At 47.1% G+C, this 23,069-nt stretch overlaps 1 protein-coding gene across 1 annotated transcript in view; it reads left to right on the plus strand.

Annotated features, from left to right (window-relative positions):
- The window catches only part of PCSK6 (proprotein convertase subtilisin/kexin type 6), a gene marked incomplete at its 5' end in the record, with an annotated part of 191,548 nt that overhangs the window by 46,412 nt on the left and 122,067 nt on the right, over positions 1-23,069 (plus strand). Inside the window, 4 exons of the mRNA XM_049614154.1 lie at positions 3,924-4,028; positions 19,183-19,293; positions 19,808-19,951; positions 21,566-21,642. Of these exons, the coding sequence (XP_049470111.1) occupies positions 3,924-4,028; positions 19,183-19,293; positions 19,808-19,951; positions 21,566-21,642 (437 nt within the window). The remainder of the gene's footprint in view (positions 1-3,923; positions 4,029-19,182; positions 19,294-19,807; positions 19,952-21,565; positions 21,643-23,069) is intronic.

Here is a 23,069-nt window from a genome sequence, read left to right on the forward strand (position 1 = left end):
GCTCCAATAAAGCTTTATTGATAAAAACACGAGGTGTATATATGCCCCAAAGCATTGAAAGCAGGTTCATGAACAGGTATTTGCATACACATGCTCATAGCAACATTATTCACAATAGCCAAAGGGAGGAAGTGAAAATCTGTGTGTCCATGAATGGATGGATGGAAAACAGAATGTGGTATACAAATACAAGGGAATATTATTCAGCCTTTAAAAGGAAGAAAGTGTTGACAAATGTCACGACATGGATGGACCTTGAGAACACCATGTTTAGGGAAATAAGCCAGTCACAAAAGGGCAAGTGATTCTACTCATATGAGATATCTAAAGCCATCAAACTCACAGAGACAGGAAGTAGCATGGGGTTTGCCAGGGTTTGGCGGGGAGTGGGGAATGGGAGTTCACGAAATGGGTGCAGTTTGGGGAGAGAGAAAAGTTCTGGAGACAGAGGGTGTTGTTGGCCACACAACGTTGTGAATGTACTCAGTGCTGCTGAACTGCACACTGGTAAATGGTAAATGTTATACTATGGTATAACCTGGCAAATGTTATACTATGTATATTTTACCACACACAAAAAAATAAGCTAAACAGGAGATAGACCAGATTTGGCCCATGGACCATAGTTTTCTGATGCCTACTCTGAATTAATGAGTATTTATTTATTTATTTATTTATTTATTTATTTTTAAATGCTTATTTTCTACAGAGAGAAAGAGAGAGAGAGAGGGAGGGAGAGAATGAGTGGGGGAGGAGCAGAGAGAGAGAGAGAGAGAGAAAGGGAGGCAGAGAATCCCAAACAGGCTCTGCACTGTTTGCAGTGCAGAGCCTGATATGGGGCTCAAACCCATGAACTGTGTGATCACGACCTGAGCTGAAATCAAGAGTCAGATGCTTAACTGACTGAGCCACCCAGGTGCCCCATCCTCTCCTTGTCTTACCCTTACAGTAATTCCAGTACTTTCTGTCCTGTGCCACCCTTTCTGTCCTGTGCTGCCCCGAATCACACTATCTGGCCTCAAATCTTTGGCCATGAGGAAGGAATGTGGCTGCTGCCCATCCACTCATGCCAACTCTCCATAAGGACCCAGAAGGTGGAGAGAAGTGTTCAGAATTTCAGGGACCCTTGCAGCTGCTGTCAGATTTATGAACAGCCAGTGATCTGACCCCCTCACTGGTTTTTCTGAAACACATTCCAGCTTATTCTGCAGCTAACCTTGTAGGGGCAGGAGGACAGCCTTGGCTGGTGTCCCCTTCTCCTCTACATTGGGAGTGGTCCTTCCCGAACCCCCCAGTCCCCATGCTGGGCTGGACATACACTTCCAGACAGATGTGGCACTGGTCACCACTGCCACTGGGGCCGGTTTGCCAGGTCAGCACTGGGAAGCATCTGTTCCTCCCATGGATTGCTCGAGGAGAGCAGCCCTCATTAGCTCAGACCCTGGACGCCATTGCTAAGGATGATCATGGTGGCTCAAAGGCAGGGAGCTGGATGGCGGTGGGGTTGGCTACCTCTGGCCTGGCTTGGCTGCCCTGAGGCCAGGTGCTGCCCTGAATGGCCTCCAGGGCTGCCCTGACACGGGTTTGCTTAAGGTCAGCAGCTCTGCGAGTAATCCACCCCTTTGCCAGCAAATTTGATTCACCTCTTAGTTTCTCCATGTCCCTGGATGGGAATTGACTTGAATGCCCAGAGTTAAAAGGCCAGGAGTTGTGAAACATCTCCCAGGGATGGTGGCAGCTTAGAAGCAAACATGCTGATTAAATACTGCTGTAAGTTAAGACTCCATTATTGCTTCTGGCTCTAAATCACAGCTCTGGCATGCGTTAGGAGGAGGCTTGACATATCTAGCAATTAACTCTGTTGAAGAAGTGAGCAAGGTGACTCATCTGTAGGAGAAATAAAAGTGCTTTTGTGCAAAATGGGGCCGAAATAACGAGGTTTATGATGGCAGAAGGGGTGTCTCGTGGTAGAACATGAACTGAGAATCTTAATTGCAGAAAACCATTTATTGAGCACTTACTACCTGCTGGGCACTCTGCTAGATCTTCCTATATTCGTGTAATTTAAGTCTTAGAGCAACCCTGCAAGGCAGTAGTTACTATTTTCACAAGGAAACTAAGACTCAGAGAGGGCCTGAAGCCCAGGTCACCCGGCAGGAAGGGATCGAGTTGGAATGTGGGCCCAGATTGGGCCAAAATCTAAAGCATCCTGGTCCTAGCGAGGGGAATGGAGGAGCCGTGGGGAGGAGCCAGACAGAGAATCCCGACCAGTGTTTGTTGAACACCCATGATACCTATTTAATCCTCACGACTATAATAGTATTCAGTGTTCCATAGTTGTAAGCTGTCGCTTACAACTCAGAGCACTCAGGAGCAAGTTTAAGTGAAAAACGAGGATTTATATATTTTTTATTTTTTATTTAATTTTAAAAAATGTTCATTTTTGAGAGAGAGAGCGCTCACACGCAAGCAGGCAAGGGGCAGAGAACGAGGGACAGAGGATCTGAAGCGGTCTCTGCACGGACAGCAGTGATCCCAATGCAGGTCTGACACTCACAAACCGTGAGATCATGACCCAAGCCAAGGTCAGATGCTCAACTGAGCCACCCAGGTGCCCTGAAAAAGGAGGATTTTTAAATGGGAATCTCCTGACACTTAAGAACAGGAGACAGCCAGGCAGCTGGGATTGCTGGAAACGAGGGCTGGAGGGCTCTCATCTTGTGGAAATATGTGGAAATGGCCACTCTGAGCATCCACATCCCCCCAGGTCTCTGCCTGGGCCGGTCAAGCCTCATGGGGTTAGGTCACAGCAGAAAAAATGGCTTGAGTGAGGCGGGTGTAGCCAAAGGTTGTTGGGCATTGCTCAGACTTTAGTTGTACTGAACTCCAGTGGCTAAGTAGTTTTGTCCCCGTTTTACACATAAGGAATCGAGATTCACAGGGGGCGAATGTCCTTGCCCCAGATCACATGGCTAGTGGTGGTGAAGGGAGAGGGAAGGTTTTGAACCAGGTTCATATCGTAATCACCACACATGTGCCGTCCTAGAGGACAAATTGTCTTAAATTCTCCCTTTGATCAGAAGCTGGAAAAGAAGCTAGGATGGTTTAGGCTGAGAAGGGCAACTTGAAAGTCTGTGTAATGTTCAGTCCAGCCTCTTTTAAGAAGCTCTGCTTTCAAGGATGGTGACCACCAAGCTAGTTTCAACAACCAGTGAAAGAACAAAAAGCAGGTCTTCTGAGAACAATGTCCTGATACTCAAGGGTCACTGAGGCATGAGAGCCTGCCTGTCCCGAAGGCCACATCCATTGCTTCTCTTGGTTCTGTCCAGCCCTCAAGCTGAAATCTGTCTCGACAAACCACCCCTGGCAGAAAATTGGGACACCCTGGGGGTTTGGATGTTCTCATCTGACCTTTTCACAATCCCCAAGCAGATGGACGTGCGTGTTTTCTTTGGCTCCCTTGTTTTGCTTGGGAGCGAATGTTCATTCTTAGATCTTTCAGTTTACCCGTGGGGTGGAGAAGATGGAGTTTGTTTATAAATGAATATTTTGGTATAAGCCTGACTTGACACTAACTTAGCTACTTCAGGGATGCTTGGCCCTAAATGAACATGGATTCTTGTCTACCAAACTTGGCCAAGATAGTACACATTTTAAATGATAGGCACTTAATACAAGATTTGCTTCACTGGAAACACGACCCTGTGTTGTTTATCCCAAAAGGATTGTCTAAATCCACCGTCATGTTTGTAAACACCAAATATACGCCAGAGAGATGAGTGGGAAGGCATAACGGAGGGTATGTTTCCTTTGGGAGCAGAATGAGTCTCTAAGAGAAAGGGAAGATTTTTGTGGGATAGAGGATTTTTGAAGCTGTTTGTAAGACTGTATTAACTGATAGTGTCCCGCTTCTTGTTTTGCAGATTGGAAACCTGGAAAACTACTACCATTTTTATCATAGCAAAACCTTTAAAAGATCGACTTTGAGCAGCAGAGGCCCTCATACCTTCCTCAGGATGGACCCCCAGGTACGGATCTCTACTCTCTGGACAGGACCCTTTCCTAAGGCCTAGAGCATTGTTTGCTTTTCGTTTGGGCCTGTGCTTCTAAAAAGAGCTGAGCCTTGATTTTAATATGGTTCTACATGGTCGTTAGTTTTCTTTGTCCACTTTGAATAAAACAAGACAGATGTGTAGCAACAAATCAGACCATCTGAATGGTCAGAATATTTGGTCCCTTGTCAGACTGGAGAATTTAAATTGGCTTCAGTTTGAAGCAACAATCAAATGAGTATAGATCTGTTGATATTTTACATCTTTAGAAATCAACAGAATGCACCGTAATTAGAGGAGATAAATATCTGAATATCACCCATAACAGCAAAAAGACCAGGGAATTCAAAGCAGTGTTTTAATGATTAAATTAGAGATTGGGCCGAAAGATGTTTTTGCGGTTGTCATAACACATGCCTTAATGGTTACCATAAATTTTAAAACTTGGGCAGTAAATATAACTTTTTTCCCCTTAAAAGTTCATGTGATCTTTGAGAGTAAGACAAATATAATTTGCAAAGAGGCTGACAGTTTAAGTTTTCATGTAATTCATGTTTATTGGGTGGTTAATGATACTTCCTTTCTGCATAGATTTGAGACTAATGTTTCACAAATGCCAGTCAAAACAGATCCTGGTAAGCTTACAAATTGAAGATGGTCAAGTTAGCTTTTGATGACTCCATTCATTCAGCAGGTGATTCTGGAATCCCAGCAATGTGTCAGGCTCTGTCCATAGTGGTGTCATTAGAGTGGGTGGCCAGGCTGATAGAAAATGAGGCAGTAAGTAGAAAAATATGTGATCTATCACAGGGTGATGAGTGCTATGAGGGAAAATGAAATTCATGTGAGAAGCGGTAGCAGCCCCAAATGAGGCTATTGGTAAATCATAGTTTTAGAACATGGAACTCGCCTTCTCGTGAAAGCAATGTGCTAAAATGTTAGTTTGAGCTTCCAAGCTGGCTCACGATACTATTTCAGCTATTCCCACAGAATATTTATAATAAAGTTTCCATGGAGAAATGGGTTCTTGGTGTTGTCCCAGGCCACCCCCAACTGAAAATCGTAGCTCCTTTTGTATTGGCTGAGCCACGGATGGATGGGAGAGATGGTTTATCCCTGGACACTGTACCCGCCACACCCTTCTCCAGGGCTTACCTTTGTGATGCTCTGATTCCGAGCACAAGAGAAAGTGGTCCTCGTGGAACCCATTCATGTAATTGGACTGTGACAAGGCAGACATGTACATATTTCTGAGTTCATTTTATTGGTGTGTAGGCGAACAAATGGGTGGATAGATAGAAGGAAATAGATATGAGGCTCCTGGGTGGCTCAGTCGGTTAAGTGTCCGACTCTTGACTTCGGCCCAGGTCATGATCTCATGGTTTGTGGGTTCGAGCCCCATATCGGGCTCTGTGCTGACAGTGTGGGGCCTGCTTAGGATCTTCTCTCTCTCCCTCTCTCTCTGCCCCTCCCCTGCTCACACATGCATGTGCTCTCTCCCTCAAAATAAGTAAACATCTGGGGCGCCTGGGTGGCGCAGTCGGTTAAGCGTCCGACTTCGGCTCAGGTCATGACCTCGCGGTCCGTGAGTTCGAGCCCTGCATCGGGCTCTGTGCTGACAGCTCAGAGCCTCGAGCCCGTTTCAGATTCTGTGTCTCCCTCTCTCTGGCCCTCCCCCGTTCATCCTCTGTCTCTCTCTGTCTCAAAAATAAATAAACGTTAAAAAAAAATTTTAAAAAATAAACATTAAAAAATGTTTTTAAATGAAGGAAGTAGATATGAAACATTATGCTAATCCCATTATTCCTTCCTAGCAGGGAAGAGAATTTGATGCTTATTAAGGGACTACTATGTGCTTGAGTACTTTAACATACATCCTCTCATCTGATCATAGGGGGCTGTGATTATACCTATGTGTGTTCACACCATGGAACTGGAAGGAATGTTTTTAAAAAGGGGCTGAGATATATATATATATAGATATATATATATATTTACATTTTTTTTCCTCCTGGAAGCAGAGCCAGATTGTAGTTGCCAATTCCCACAGAATGGGGCAGTTGGAGAAGGGTGAGCAGACCGGATGCCTCTGTCAGTATTACACTGAGTGGAAGGGGGTTCTCTGTGCTGGTCACCAAAGAAACTGGATTCTTTGAGGCCGCACAGGGGGTGCCTCACAACAGCATCACCTCTCAAAGCCTTGAGAACTTCTGAGCTAGAAAGGGAGTTCCTGCCATGGCCCTCCACAATTTCACTTCTAAGCAAACGGTGCTCTGTCTTGTGAAGATGATGTGCTTTTTCTTCATCTGAAGCCTTGAGAGTTTGTGGTAAATTGCTACCACACAGATAGTTACAACAAGGGGCAAGCCATTTGAATGGGGGAGCCCCTGTACCCCAACATAATTATGCAATGAGAAGATACTGGGGCAGCGCCTTTCTTGGCCCCTTTCCACAGGTCCTTCTGAGGATTAAGCTGGTTTCTCAATTGTTAGAGAACTAAGGCAGAGTTGAAATAGGACCTGAGTTTTATAGACATCCTTTTTTTTTTTTTTAAGTGACTAAATTTTAGAACGGCTAAAGATATTCAACTTGGCTGCTCTTCCCTTCCTTCCCAAAAATATTAATTGTGCACCTGCTGGGTACCCCCGTGCCCAAGGGAATGCAGAGATGCCTGGGCGTCCACCTGGGTGAGTCCCCAGCCGAGCAGGGCATGGGAGCTGGGCATGAGATTGTTCGAGGCGTCAGAGAAGGAGTCCAGACAGGCTTGAGCACCGTGGGGTGGGAGTGTCCAGACCCGCCTCCGCTGCATCATCTAAGGTGCTGGGCTCGTTCACTTGAGGTGCACTCAAAGTACTACATTCAGTTTGGGACCGAGGGCAAACCATTCCCAGCGATCAGTTGTGTCCTTGAATGGAAGAGAAAGGATAGACTTTCTCTGAGCAAAGGCTATGGCAGTTACGTTTTTTCAAATACAAGTCCTTTTTACACAAGAACTTCTTAATAAGCTTTGCAAGGCTGCTATCAAAGAAAGCATCCTGCCGCTAGAGAAGAGAGAGAAAAGGTAAACAGCCTGCACATTCCAGCCCTGCCTGTGACTTCCATGCGATTGGCCGCTGCTTTCTCACAGCACTAATTAAATTTGTAGCCTCCGGGAAAGCATATAGACATCTGAACCAATTATGAATTCAGAATCGCAAGCGAAATCCCTCTGTTTATATCAGTCTAGTTGAATACAAACCAGATCAATTAGCTGTCAGTCTGGCTAACTAATATTTACTCTGCCTCGTCATTTCTGATGAAATATTGGGCAAAATTAGCTGGTGTACCCACGTGTTTAGTGTTATCTTTTCCTCGCGGCGCGCCAGAACGCTTTCCTACGTGAGCGAAGCATTTCTGTGACACCTTGGCGTTTGGAGATGGTGTGATTAGTATTAATATGAAAAGGACAAGATGAGTTAATATTATTCAGAGACACTGGAATGCAGAGTCGCCGTTGGGTTCGAATGACCAAACTGGAAATGAATGTTACAGGGCTCCGGTACAGTCCGATCGAATGCAGATGGTATTTTATTTTAATTAGCTCCAGTCCCTATTGTGTAAGAGCACTTTGATAAGTGATGGAATTTACAGTCAACCCCTACCTCACAAAAGAGCTGAGAGAGTGTACATTTGTTAAAGCAAAGCAAAACACAAGCGGGGAGGGAATATTTAAGAGTTCCTTAGCCACCCGTGCGTGAGCACGCACATGCATTTATTAAGTATCTTTTTGCATGGATCGCATACCAGAGTTGTGCTGTTGTTTTCTTTGAATTCTTAATTACCTTCACTTGATGTTTTGGTGGGGTTTTTTTTTCTTTTGTTTTTGTTTTTGTTTTTTTACCACCCTTGAAAAGGGCCATTTTACTCCAAGTGCTTTGTGGATCAGCCCTCTCCTCAGGAGAACAGCCCAACTGTTCTCCGCATGCAGTATCAGTCACTGGGTTTTTCCAAGGGCTATCATTTAAGCAAACTGAAAGCATTTGTTTTTAACTTGTTCTTGTGCCAAAAGTCTGGAGAAGGGTGGATGTTACAGAAGCATCGGCCAATGGCTGTAAGGGCTCACAAATTTTTTTTAAATTACTTGTTCTGATTTCGTTCCAAGCTGGCTTATAGTTCGGTGTGGCTGCCTACATCTTCCAACCCTTACATTTTAGTGCGATGACTCGGGTACAGCCCTTCCCTTCCCTTCAGTTCTCAGCCAGATTGATGACAGAAATGGAAGGATAAAGATGTTATCAGGCAGGCCCTCGGTGGCTCCTTCCGGGGCGATGGGAACCTTCACTTTGAGGCTTCATTTCAGTGCTTTAAGCTCAGAAGTTGGAAGTGATTTCCACGACCAGAGTAGGCATTCTGTGTTGCCGGATGGGACTTTGCCCCCAGAGTTTAATCAAAGCTCAGGTTTCTTTCCAGCAGTGATGCAACGTTTAAGCAGATCTTTCCATTAACCACAGATGGAATTTTATCTGAGAGTTTTGTGTGCAAGAGCCATTCAAAGTGCAAACAAAAAGTTCCTGGCAAATTCAAGCACATAGACAGCAAATGACCAGATTGATCTCAGGGTTGATGAACTTGTTGTAGGCTGGGGGCAGGGGACAGCTGCCACCCAGGGTCCGATGGATTTGCTCATATGGAGACTAGAGAAATCTCCAGCTGTCTCTTCATATTTTCTTTATTTTTTTAAACTATTTTATGTTTCTTTATTTTTGAGACAGAGAGAGAGAGACAGAGTGTGAGTGGGGGAGAGGCAGAGAGAGAGGGAGACACAGAATCTGAAGCAGTCTCCAGGCTTCGAGCTGTCAGCCCAGAGCCCGACGTGGGGCTTGAACTCATGAACCGCAAGATCATGACCTGACCCGAAGTTGGATGTTTAACCGACTGAACCACCCAGGCGCCCCTGTCTCTTCACATTTTCTGTGCAACCCGACTGGGTCGAGTGGGATGGCCACTATGAATTGGTAAAAAGTTAGAATTTCAAAATATACTTTAAAAGATGGTGCTTTATTACTTCAGTAGCACATTCAATGCTTCTGCTTTGATGCCTCATAGACATCTCCAAGTCCACAACCCAGCTGACCATCCCTGACTCTGCTCTGTCCCAGAGACTCAGAGTGTCATTGGCATCCACAGTGTGAGCAGCAGCTTCCCTCACACCACACTTGTTCTACACCCTGTACAGCTCTGTGCTGCCCTTGTCCTGTGTTGCCCCCTGCACCCCCGCCCTCTCTCACGTGGACCACTGCACTGCCCCCCTTCCTGGCCTGTCGCAGACTTCCTTGCCTCTCACCAGTCTGCTCTCCACTCTCCCAGGAGGTCTTATGAAACACACATATGATGGTACCACTGCCCCTTAGGATGTCCCTCCCAGGACTTTCTTCCTCTGGCCTCCCTGTGGCCCGTGGGCCCCAGCCACACTGGCCTTTACAACCCCTCAGACAGCCTGGGCTCTTTCCCCCTATAGAGTCTTTGCACAGGCTGCCTTTCCCCACTGTGTCTCTTCCTCACCCGCTTGTCTCGGCTCATGTGTGCCTGCTGCCAGAAGCTGGCTCAGAGTCCTCTGACTTTACTTGCTCTTCCTATAGTTGTATATTTATATTCTAGACTTGCGAGACTATTCCATTAGAATCTATCTTCCTCACTGGATTCCAGGAGCAGAGGCGTCATGTCTGTTTTTCTCACTACTCTTGTCCCAGCTTGACATTTGAGCATAGCAGTGGCAGGGCCAGAGAGGGTCTGGGGGGCCTCCACATCCAGCCTTCATTCCGAGCTGACCGCTGTCACAGGAGATGCGCCATCTTGAAAAGTTTAGTGGTCACGTAGATGTAGGAGAAATTGCACTGTCTTCCTCTTTGAAGGAAGGAAAGAAGCCTGTCTAGCTCGGCAGCTATCGGACTTGTTTGACCACGGCCTCCTCCCTTTTGTTCCTGTAACATCTGTTTCCTGGCCATTTTGGAAATAGTGCCAAGATTGCGGGCCTGGGTGGGAGCACACAGGAGCATACAGCAACGTTTGGTGGGAGTGACGAGTGGTTTAGTGTGCTTGGTGACAGGGACGGGGTTGGTGGGAGCTGCAGATGGTTCCCAGGGAGGCAGGGAGGCCTGGAGCATGAGGCTGGGGAGACTGTTAAGTTTTCCGGAACCCAAGGAGAGGCTATGGGGAGGTGAGCTGACCTGAGGTGGAGGAGCTTACAGTTAAAAGCATGTAAGCCCATCTCTTGCCAGTGAATTATAAAGTTCTTGAGGGCCAAGGCCACATCTTAGTTGTTTTTATTCCCATGCAGGTCCAGCAGACTACCCAGCAAATAGTAGACAGACACTTAGTAAATGTTTATTGAAACATACCTCAATTTGCACAGAGTAGGTTCACATAAGCAAGTTATATCTGTTATCATTTGTTTATCAGCTTCTTTTTATGTAACTACTTTAGATGTGACTTGTGCCCTGCCTTGGTAACATTATGACGAAAATCCTGGGGCATCTGGGTGGCTCAGTCAGCTGAGCGCCCGACTTTGGCTCAGGTCATGATCTCGCAGTCTGTGAGTTCAAGCCCCGCATCGGTGTCTGTGCTGACAGCTCAGAGCCTGGAGCCTGCTTCGGATTCTGTGTCTCCCTCTCTCTCTGCCCCTCCCCTACTCATGCGTGCGCGCGCGCGCGCTCTCTCTCTCTCTGTCAAAAATAAACATTAAAAAAAATAATAAAAATCCTAAAAAGGGCCCAGATGAGCTAGTTAAGCTGCATCCTGTATCACTAAAGCCTACAATGACAAAAGTACAGACAATACTGGCTGGATACCAGGCGTGCTGACCAGTATCTGGTTGGTGAACGCGGGGGACCTAGGCTTTGGCTACCTGCCCCATTGTCCATGAGTAGAGGCAGGTGATGCTCAAGAGGGTCAGGGAGAACAAGGGTAACTCTCTTTCATTTCAGCCAAGTAAGAACTAAGTTATAAATGAAAGAATAGACCCAATTTTCCAAAGTACTTTCACACCTACTGGTCTCCAAAATGGGCAGAACGAGTACCATCATCTCTCACCAATATAAAGCAGTCATCCTTTGGCTCATGTAGTTCAGCTCAGATGGCAAGAATTGGAGAGATGGTCTGCACATTGTTTCAGTTGTGGCTGTAGAATGAGCAAGTGGGGAAGGGCTAGGTTTCCAGGTGCCTCCATGCCACTGGGGGAGGAAGGAGGTAGGTTTCTACGCCAGGTTAGAATACCCTTTATTTTGTTGGTTCATCTTCCTCCTCCTCTCCCTCTTATGCTGCCCTGGCTGCTGGGTTTCCAGCTGAGCAACTGCCATAGCAGCTCAGCATCCCCTACCCCGCCCCAAGGTGATACCCTCAGGTGGGCTTGGGCATCTCACTGAGACAGGCTATAGTGAGGCTGTCTAATCATTGCTTGCCTGTGGGGCTGGTCCCCTCTGCTCCCCAGGAACATCAGTGCTGCTCTATTTCTCTATTTCTCAAATCCTCACATGGAAAGCCCCGATCCACTTTCTACTCCATGAGCCTAGCTGAGTTTAATGGTTCTTACCCATTTTAGAATCGTAGATCCCTTTTGAAAAGCTGATGAAAGTTCTGGATTCTCTCTCTCTCTCCAGAAGAAGAAAGAAATCATGTGCTCATATCCACATCACTTTGCCAGTAGTTTCTGGGGTTTCCTGGGACCATAGGCTGTCCTTCCATTCTTGAGGGACCCTGGGCCCTGGAGCAAGAAGGCCCACCTTAGCTTCCTGCTCTTGTCACACATGCATTAACCATTGCCTATCATGAGAGAGGGGCTACCTTGAAAACCATAAGGTCACATGAACTTGTCAGGGAGCAGTGTTTTTCTTTCTTTAAATTCCTCACTCAGTGAGTTGGCTTCTTACTTAACTCTTCACCTGGTTGAAAGTTGGCCCAAGTGTTGGGACAAGGTGTTGAGAGGGGTCCAGTGTTGATGAGAATCAAGATCTAAGCATCACAGACCACTGAGTGCCAAAGGGTCTTCGGAGTGGGCTGAGCTGACCAGTTGACTTTGCAGATTGGAGGCGGAAGCTCAGGCAATCTCCCACAGGGGAAGTGAGTCAGAGACTTATCGCCTACTTTACTTCTGCTTCTCCCTGGAAGGAGGTCTTAGGATTTGATGGCACCTGGACCCTCAGGGGTCTGGACTTCTTCCACAGATTTTCCCTGGTCTACATTCAGGGGCTGGCTTACTCAAGGTGAACAGTAGAGGGAATGCCCTGTCCTTCAGCAAACTGTCCTTCCCTTTGATGATGCTAAAGGAGAAAGAGAAAGAAAACAGAGAGTTGGCAAGAATTGGCTCCCACGTTCTGGATACAACTGTGCATGGAAACCAGAACCTGTATAGAATACTTTCAACAAACTGAGCATACAAGGCATGTCAAGGATTTTAGTAGCTTGAGTCAAATGCGTGCTCTTCCCCTTGAGGTAGTGGGGACACGAGAGGGGGTGGGGTCAAGGATCTCTGCAAATGGCCTTTGTTGCCTTAGCTCCATCTCACAGCAAAGACTCTGGAGCCCCCTTCTAGGACTTTCCAGCTCCCACCAAGTTCCTGAGACTTCTCAAGCCCTAGAGGGGCCCCTGTGAGCTGTTGAGGGCTTTACGGCAGGACATGGGCACATGGTGGCTTCGGGTGGAATGTGGCTGGGTTTTCATGCTCTCCCTGGTGTCATTGGCTTATGGGAGGAAGCTACAAAATAAGCCCCTTTGTCACTTGTCAAACCTACAGCAGATGTGCTAGGCCAGCTTCTGGTCTGGCAGCATGCCTGTGGCCCCAGGGAAGAGAACATGACCAGGTCTGCCCAAGGCACGCCTGCCAAAATGCTTGGCCAATTCACAGCCCAGTAGCACTGATAACCCATGACACCCACAGGCCATCTAGTGGGATCCTGCTCATTTCTGTTAGCTCTTTATACACATCTTTAAATTTTGTCTTATCTTATCTACAGAATGGCATTCACCAGATGCCTAGTTTTAATTTGACTTCTCCAGAAGAAAGCTGGAGGGGCAGGCCGGCAAAAGAGAGAAGTGCTATTCACATAACCTTGGGAAGATTATGAAGTCTTCTGCATGACTAGAATTCTCTCCCCCAGAGCAAATAACTTTCTATGATAAATATGCTGCATGTTTAGCAAGAAATGTACCAAAAAAAAAAAAAAATAGATAAAAAGAAAAGGGTCAGTGTGAAGTTCCACCTTCAAAATATGACTTTGAAGAAATCAAGACACTCTATACAGGTCTATACAGGTTTGCTAAGAGAGATGATTTGCGTTTGGGCCAGACATGGCCTTTGGCAAACATTGCTCTGGCTCCAGATCATTTCCCGTTGATCTTCCACAAATGATCAACCAAGGTCATTGGGTGGTCTTTGAGACTCCATTGCATTTTCTCCTCTGAAATATGTTTTTAAAAGTCTACTTGTAGTTATGCTATATTTGCAATCCGTAATGTAGTCACTTAACAGCACTCCTTCGTTCAAGAAAGCATTTAGTGAGCTCCCATTCTGTGCCACGCGTTGCCTGATACACTGAAATACAGGGGTGAGCAAAATCCAGGCCAGTGGGGAGCAGAGGGGCATCAGCCCAACCCCCAGGTATGTCCAATTACAGACTGGCCAGTGTTGGAAGAATGAGGTGCAGGACTAGCCCTTGACCTCTGGCAGATGCACACCTAACTTTGTATTCAGCCTGCATCCGTTTTTAATCTGCCTTTTCAGTGAGAAAGAGGAGAGTACTTCGGTCCAGCCTATCTTTGCTGAGAAGTACCTGGTACAGGGCATGTATTTGCTAACATGACTGAGGAAATGAGGGCCCCTGAACAGATAATGTCCACATTGTGGGGCAAAGGCTCTGGTAAAGAGACATGCAGGGGAGCCTAGGAGCCCCTCAACAGCCAGCCTGGATGTCAGACAAGGTTTCCAGGTGCATAATGGTTAAAAGATGAATGCAGGGGTGCCTGGGTGGCTCAGTCCATTAAGTCTCCCACTTCAGCTCAGGTCATGATCTCATGGTTTATGAATTTGAGCCTTGCATCGGGCTCTGCACTGATGGTACAGAACCTGCTTGGGATTCTCTCTCTTCCTCTTTTTCTGCCCTGCCTCAAAATTAATACACTAAAAAAAAAAAAAAAAAGAAAAAAAGGTGAATACAGGGAAATGGCCCAGCAAAGGCAGGGAGCACACGCCAGTCAGAAGGCATAGAGCTTGTGGCACAGCCCAGCCTTGGACACTTGCTGCTGGATGTGGAAGACCAGGAGAGAGTGACCTGGGGTAGAGTGAGGGTCAGGGGGTCAGGTTTGCATTTCTGCATTGGTCCTGGGGCAGGGACACCCTGACAGTCCTGTGACCACCCAGACACAAGGGGCGCTGGCCACGGCCATAAAAAGAGGGGACAGGACCCTGACACCTCTAGCAGACTGAATGTGAGGCCCTCACATTGGGGCGGATTCCAGCTTTGTTCTGATTTGGAGAATGGGTGCGTTTTTATGCCACTGAGCTAGAAGGGAGAATCAGCAGGCCGAGTGGGGCCTGAGTGGGGAGCAGGCTCACTTTGGGGGCAGCTGGAATGTGAGAGGTGGTGGTGGGGAGAGGTGTTGGGTGCCCTGTGGCTTACCGGGGAAGGAACAGTCGGGGCCAGAGCTCCAGGTCTGTGTGGGAAGTGGTTCTAGCCAGAGCTGGCCTCAGGGGGTGCACCAGGACAGCTGTTCCAGCGTTTAAAATACTGGTCAAGAGCCTCTGCCTGGAGCATCTCTTCCCGGCCCAGTGCACTCGGCCTCGGCACCCAGCCTCGGCCACTGTGGTCCCTCCTCTGGGGTCCCGTGTGTTCTCGTCACCAGCAGCGAGAGGGGAGGTCTGGCCAAACCTGGCCTCTCATATCCTCCTTCTGCAGGACAGCCTCATGGATTCTCAAACATTTAAACATCTCAGCCCTGATTAAGGCCATGATTTAAACCTGTGTTACTCTCTAAGGACAGCCATAACAGATGATCACAGACCGGGTGGCTTGAAACAATAGAAATTTATCATCTCACAATCTGGAGTCCAGAAGTCTGAACTCAAGGTATCAACATGGCGGTAGCTCCTCTGAAGGCTCTCGTTGAGAATCTTTTCTTGCCTCTTCCAGCTTCTGGTAGCTCCAGCTGCTCCTGGGCTTGTGGCTGTGTCCCTCCCACCTCTGCCTTTGTCTCTGTCTTCCCAATGGCTTGTCCTCTCGTGTCTCTAATCTCCCCTGCCATTTTTTTTAATGTTTATTTTATTTTTTTTGAAAGAGAGAGAGAGAGCAGGGAAGGGACAGAGGGAGAGGGAGACAGAGGATCTGAAGCAGGCTCTGCGCGAACAGCAGAGACCCTGATGCAGGGCTCAAACTCACGAACCGTGAGATCATGACCTGAGCTGACTAACTGACTGAGCCACCCAGGCGCCTCTCCCCTGTGTTCTTATATGGGGACATTTGTCATTGGAATTTAGGGCACATCCAAATAATCCAGGGTGATCTCATCTGGAGCTCCTTAACTTTAATTACTTCTGGGTGGACATACCTTTTGGGAGGCCACCATCATCCCACTGGAAAACCTACAGAGGGCGAATTACAACAAGCAGGTTCTTTCTTGCGTGCAGTATTTCCCCCTTCCTTCAATCCAAAGATCTGAAGATTTGATGATCAGCCTGTTCTCTTCGTAAGGAGGTTGGGCTCAACTCTTACCAGGCATGCATAGACACTAAATATATTTTATTGTGCTCCAGGTCCATTCATTTGCAGTCTTACTTGAGTTTAGTTTAGTTCTATGTCTGTGGCCTTGAAAGGTAGATCATGCGTGCTACTGTCTCCTCCCCTGCATCTTTCACCAAGAGAAAGGCAGAACACCTCCCAGGGAAGTTCTGAGGGATCTGGATAGGTGACAAGTGAAGCTTCAATGTAAATGGACAGCCCAGGTACACTACCAGAGAAATATTATGAAAAATACTTGAAACCCCACAAAGGATCTTAGGTTGCCTTTTCTAATAAAGATAATCATGTGCATAAGGGAAACTAGCCTCAGTCTCCCTCCCAGGCTTGATACTCACCATCATGACCACTTCACTGTTCCACCATATTTGTTCTCGAGATCTGCAGAAGAATCTATTCCGTGAGTGATACCTCCTTGGAGATCCTAAACCATGTATCCCTTTCTCATGAATCACATCAGTCTTCATGGGTAACCCCTTTAGCAAGGACAGGTACAGATACTATTTGAAGGGAGAGCTAATGTTTCAGTCATGTGGTTTGGGTCATCGGCACTCTGACCTTCCTAGACAGGCCATTGGACCCTGGGTTCCAACCTGAGGGCCATCTACAGAACTCTGTATCTGAGCTGGGGGCACAACCACAGGGAAATCAGGGCAGGTAGACCTGGCAAAAGGCAGGATACAGGAATCCAGGATCCTCTTGTACTTCTCTGTGGTTGGCTGAGAAACAAGGCAGTGATTGGAGCCAAGAGAAGGAAAATGGGAAGCCCAGACCAAGTGACTACTGGCTGAATCAGTCTGTGACAGTAGGGTCACCTGTGATTCCATCTGAATAATTTGTTATATTCAGTTCCATTGGCCTGACAGTGCCTCACTGGCTGTCAAAGACTCATAATGACCTGGCACAGGAGAGAGGGCTGTCCCTGAGACCACACTAAAGAGAGAGCCCCAAACTGTGCCATGGAACCTGTGCCATCACAGCCTACCCTCAGAACTTGTGTTAACGTTGGGTTATTACCCAGAGTCCAGTCATGATTCGAGCCAGGATGCCACGCTCTTTCATCCCACTAGGGGACTATTTTGTGACTTCTGGAGACATGCTTTCCCATGTCACCTGATTCGGGGAAGTCACCCACTCGGGCTTGGAAGAGAGTTCACTTCCTCCTTTGTAACTGCAGGTGGGGCCTGGTGACCATAGAAGTCAGAAGGTGCTGGACGGTAGTAAGATGGGTGGTGAGTCAGTGGGGCAAGATGGATGGGAACATCCCAGGGAGCTTGGAGCCATCAGTGGGATACATAACACCTTATTGTGTAATGGGATATTTAGCAGATTAGGAAATATTATGTTAGGTATTTTATACCAAGTCAATGTTTCTGGTTCAGACAGTGATACTTGGGGAAGTTGCAAAATGCCATCAGAGAGTGTTATGAACAAAATATCTTATTGTATAGTTTTCATAGAAGTATCTCTCCATGGGAATTATACATTATCTAGGACTTGGGGTGGGGGTTAGTTTTAGTACCTGGTCTGAAATTGTTTTTGAGAGGCTTGTGGTGTTTCTTTCTTTCTTTTTTTTTAAATTTTATTTGTTTGGAGAGAGAGAGGGAGAGTGCAAGCAGGGGAGGAGCAGAGATATAGAGATAATCCCAAGCAGGCTGTGCACCATCAGCATGGAGCCCCATGTGGGACTCAAACTCACGAACAGTGAGATCATGACCTTAAGTGCCAAGAATTGGGCACTTAACCAATTGAGGCACCCTGGCACCCCTGTTTGTAGTGTTTCTAAGGAACCTGGTCTACTGGGGTCTCATGGACAGAGCTCATTAGTGATGGGACAGGCTGTGGTACTTCTTCGTAAGCATTTGGTCCTGTCAATGAAGGCTGCCTTGCAGATCAATCCCCACCCTTAAATATAAGGCTGGGTATGGGACTGTTCCACTTTCCTCCCTCAGGACAGTGTGGGGAAGTCGAGGCCAAGAGAGGTCTGAGGGAAGGTATCTTGCCCCTCTACCCTTGGGTGCTTTTATTCCCTTCAAGAGTTGCCTTGGGTGTGGCTCCCACAGTGGGCTGTGGCAGCCGTGGAGCTGAGCCTGACCATCTTTGCCTGGCCTCCAGGTCACCCTCAGCCTCCACTGCCCCACCCTTGAAGCTCCCAACCCTCCCTTTGCTCCTCTTCTACCTTCCCTGCCCTGTGCCACCATCTGCTACCTCAGAGCCTGCATCACACTCTGGGCTGCTTGATGGGGGGCCCCCAACTAGAGCACAAACTCCCAAGAGCAGGGCCCAGGCACCCTCATTCTGCCTGTCTCCACCCCAGCACCAGACTGAGCCCCAGAGGGAGCCATTACTGAATCAGACCATGGCAGCAGGACCAAGAAAATGATTCACCTCAGGGCATGGGAATTCTTTTCCCCATGATCTTTTAAAAGTTAAAAAAAACAAAACTCTTCTACCTTGAAGAACTCTTAAACACACACACACACACACACACACACACACACTCACACAGATGTGAGCCCTTTATGTACACCAGTTCATATGCCAGTGCCCACTCATGACAACCCATTATGATGCCTATTGTACAGATGAGCAAACTGAGGCCAGGGAGGTTACCAGACCGCTCTAAGTCATACCACTGGTGAGTATGGGACTGGGTTTTGAATCTAGGCAAGGAGGCTCCTAGATTCCTGCTCTTAAATACTAAGTATACTCCCTCTCAAACTATTTTCCTTGGTGGTGAAGGCAAGTTATGCCAAATGAAGATTTATAAAACCCTGAAAATAATTTAGAAATTTTAAATTAGCAATATCACCAACAAAGATTTGCTGCTATTAATGTTTTACTGTACCTCTTTCTAGATCTTTCTCTGTGCTTGTTTGGTACCATGTTGCCAGTGGCTGCTAAAAATTCCAAAGTATGGATTACTATAATTTACTTATTCCTGTCCTTTCTGTAGAATATCTTGCTTCCAACTGCCAATAACCATTTGATCAATTGCTCTGCTCTCACCATTCTTATACATGGAGTTCCTTCATATTCTGGACAAGGGTCACCAGACAATTTGCTGGCAATTCCACAGAGTCTTTTTTTGCTTTTTTTTGTTTTTGTTTTTGTTGGATTTTTTTCATTTTAGTAGAACGATTTCAAAACCTATGAGAGTGGCACTGTTTTCCCTGCCACATACACAGACAAGTTCTCAGATTTAAATATTGTCACTAGGAGTGAAAATGTCTCCTTGGTGTTTACCATCCAAGACCTCTATGCCACAGATATTCATGAAAAAGGACACCTGTAGCACCCACAGAGAAGCTACAGGTGATCATGAGATCCTCTTTAAAATGAAGAGTAACCTCATTTCTCCCTGCCAGGTGAAATGGCTCCAACAACAAGAAGTTAAACGCAGGGTGAAGAGGCAGGTGCGAGGGGACCCTCAGGCCCTCTATTTCAACGACCCCATTTGGTCCAACATGTGGTACATGGTGAGTAGGGTGTGGGCCTTGCTGCCCCCAGGGCATCGGCAGCGCTGCGTTCCCGAGATGGGTTCAGTTCCCCCAGCAAAGCTAAATTCTCACGACAACTCGAAACAGACACACTTCATATGGGTGAGAAACCCCTACTTTAATGCTGAGTAGCACAAACTTTCTCATGAAAATTTTTTAGAAATTATGTGAAAGTCTCCAGGGGGTGGTGGTGGAGCCCTTGAGCAGGGGAGTGATTTAAGGCAAACTCAGGACTAATAGTGAAATGAGAGCCCCCCCCCCCCAAAAAAAAAAGGGAGATAATGCCCTAGGAAAATGGGCAGGTAAATTGCCAGGTGCAGAAAGCATGTGGAGCGCTTCCTGGAAATGCGTGGGAGAGTCTCTCTGCTAAGGCATGGAGAAATGTTTCCTCCCCTGCTGCATTTACACGGTATGGTATGTCTATCTCATGCCACAGTATGGGCACAAGGAGTGCCCATGCTGGGGGGGTGCTTTGTGTCTTCTGTGCCCACAGCACTGTGGCGACAAGAACAGCCGCTGCCGGTCAGAAATGAATGTCCAGGCAGCGTGGAAGAAGGGCTACACGGGCAAAAACGTGGTGGTCACCATCCTTGATGATGGCATAGAGAGGAATCACCCCGACCTGGCCCCGAATTATGTAAGTCAAACCCAGAAACGTGCAAGGATATTCAACCATGCTAGTCATTAAATAAATCCAGATTTTAAAAACCATAAGGTGCCATTTCTCTCCCCTCGCCCACTGGATTAAACAATATAGAGGGACACCTGGGTTAAATGTTGGACTCTTGATTTCAGCTCAGGTCATGATCTCACGGTCATGAGATTGAGCCCCGCATTGAGCTCTGTGCTGAGCATAGAGCCTGCTTAAGATTCTTGCTCTCCCTCTCCCTCTGCCCCTCCCTCATTCATGCTCTAAACAAACAAATAATACAGAAAACCATGTTGAGAAGGATTGACAAACCATACTTCCCTCTGCCTCCTGGAGCCCAGGATTTCACAGAACAATTTTTTTTAGATGTTTGAGGAGTCACATGTACTTCTGGGAATAGATCCTAAAGAATTCAGAAACACATGTGTGGATGATCATCATACTAACATGAGCAACAAGGAACAGGACGTGATTAAAGCCTGGGCTCTGGACCCAACTTCCTGAGTTCCTATTCTGGCTCTGCAGCTGATTAGCTCTGAGACCTTGGGCAGGTTGCTTCACTTCTCTGTGCCTCAGTGTCACCGTCTGTAAAATGGTATCTCATCAGGTTATCGTAAGGATTAAATGTCTTCATAAATGTCAAGAAGACAGCCTGGCGCATAGTGAGAATGAGAAATGCATTCAGTATCCTAAGGACCCTGAGTACCTAACAATGGTTAAGTCAACCATGTCGTATCTGTTTCATAGACCTCATGCAACCTTTTAAAATGACAGTTTTGAAATCAACAACTGAGGACTTTTATGATGTGTTTTAGAAGGAAGATATGAAATTATATGAATACTATGATTATGGGTATATAAACAAAGACATACATATTAAAAGTATACGATGAAGGAAATTCTGATACATACCACAAAATGGATTAACCTTGAGGAATTCAGTGAAATAAGGGGCGCCTGGGTGGGTGGCTCCGTCAGTTAAGCATTTGACTCTTGATTTCAACTCAGGTCATGATCTCACGGTTCATGAGTTTCAGCCCCAAGTGGCCCTGAGGCGCAGAGCCTGCTTGGGATTCTCTCTTGCGCTGTCTCTCTGCCCCTCCCCTGCTTGTTCTAAATAAATAAATACATACATACATACTTAAAAAAAATGAAAGAAGCCAGTCACACACACACACACACACACACACACACACACACACAAGAACCCCAAATACTGTATGATTCTGCTTATCTGAGGCACCTAGAGAAGTCAAATTCATAGAGACAGAAAGTAGGGTGGGGGTTCCCAGGAGCTGGGGGAGGGGGAGGCTAGTGTCTGATGGGTGCAGGGTGTCAGTTTTGTAAGACGAAGATGTCCGGGGATGTGTGGTGGTGATGTTGAGTAACCATTGAAGTCTGATGCTATTGAACTTTATACTTTCAAATGGTTAGGGTGGTACATTTTGTTGTGTGCATTTTACCACAATAAGAATATATGTAAGATGATAATTATCATACAAGAGCACCAAGTTTGTGTTTTTCTCTAACTTTCTAATAGTTGCATAAAAACATTTAAAGCATGCTTTAATTTCCCTCAGTCATTAAGATTTCATCTCTTAGGATTCCTACGCCAGCTATGATGTCAACGGAAATGATTATGACCCATCCCCACGATATGATGCCAGCAATGAAAATAAGTATGTCACTTTGTCTCCTCTTTCCTTACTTGTCTGTCCCTCTCCCTGCAGAATCACTATTGAACTGGCCCCCAGTAGGGATTCCAGAAGGGTGATGGGGCAGCCTGGCCAGTGTCTGGGACTAACCCGGGAGCCAGAAGCCAGACCCACACAGCCCTTCAGGCCCAAGACACCTTCTGTGGACTTTGTGTCTTAGGGAAGAAGCAAGAAATGGATGTTCAGCTAGAAATGGATGTTGGCCAACATTGTTCCTGTTTCCAGCCTTTTCGGAATATTGGAAAGGAATAGCCCTTGAATCTAGTGGTCTCCATGGCCAATTGTGTTAAGACAGCAGTTGGGCCTATTGGAACACAGAGGTCACATGCTGAGCTTTTTTTGTCGCCACTTGTGACCTTATGAGAGAGGTGGGGCATGCATGAGGGATGTTGGATAAATCTGGGTTCAAACCCCAGCTCTACCATTCCTGGCTGCGTGCCTCCTTCTCAGTCTCTTAGAGACTTTGCAGTGGAGACAGTGCTCCCTACCTCCCAGGGTTGTAGGCGGGGCGAGCAGACAGGCGAAGACCGCCTAAGCATATTGTGGGCGTGCAGCCTCCATGGTTTTTCTCATCACTTTGCAAATGAAGGCGGCAGGATCTGGGGAGCTAGGTGACTTGTGTGCTGTTAGTGGCAGTCCTGGGGGTAGCGTCCAGCTTCGCAAACCTGCTCCTGGGAGTTCACTTTGCTGCGTCCTGCTTGTCTTCTCTCTGCTAGCGTGCCCCATGCAAGCTCTTACCATCCCTCCAAAAATATTTAGAGGAAAAGAACAAAAGCCCTTTTCTTCCCTCCCTCCTCTAACATGATGCTTGCCAAGGTGCATTCTCCCTCCATATAGTGTTTTGCTTTTCTGTAGAGTCCCTGGTGAGGTTCAAATACTGGTGCCCTCTCTGTGCTGTGCAGGGAGGCTCGGCCAGGCTGATATGTTCAACACAACAGACACAGAGCTCCCCAGAGCCCGCCAAGGCCCCAGCCCTGAGGGCTGCTTTCCTGCCTCATGTCCCAAGGTGCCCCTTCCTGCTCAGCAGCGAGCACGCCTGGGGCGCAGGGTGCCTCATTTCCTCACCACACATCCAGGGGGCAGGGAGGAATGATCCAGATGCGATGCAGTGACCCATGAAGGATAGGATTGAATCTGGGCGAGACATGGAGCTCCGTGACACTGTGAACAGCCCTGGCCGTGGGGCCACACGAGGTCCGCAGAAGGACAAACGACCCCCCCCACCAGAGGGTAGCACGCAGACCCAGGACTCTTTTAAAAGACGGTTTTAAATTTGAATCAATGATTCTAATCCCTGTGGACTCTCCTCAAAGATGTGCTGTTTAAACTCGCCCGTATTTTGGCCTCTGCTAGAGGAATTGCCTGGATGCAGCACGTTGGAAAATGGAGTC

This window comes from Panthera uncia, assembly GCF_023721935.1.
Source record: "Panthera uncia isolate 11264 chromosome B3 unlocalized genomic scaffold, Puncia_PCG_1.0 HiC_scaffold_1, whole genome shotgun sequence".
Taxonomy (NCBI): domain Eukaryota; kingdom Metazoa; phylum Chordata; class Mammalia; order Carnivora; family Felidae; genus Panthera; species Panthera uncia.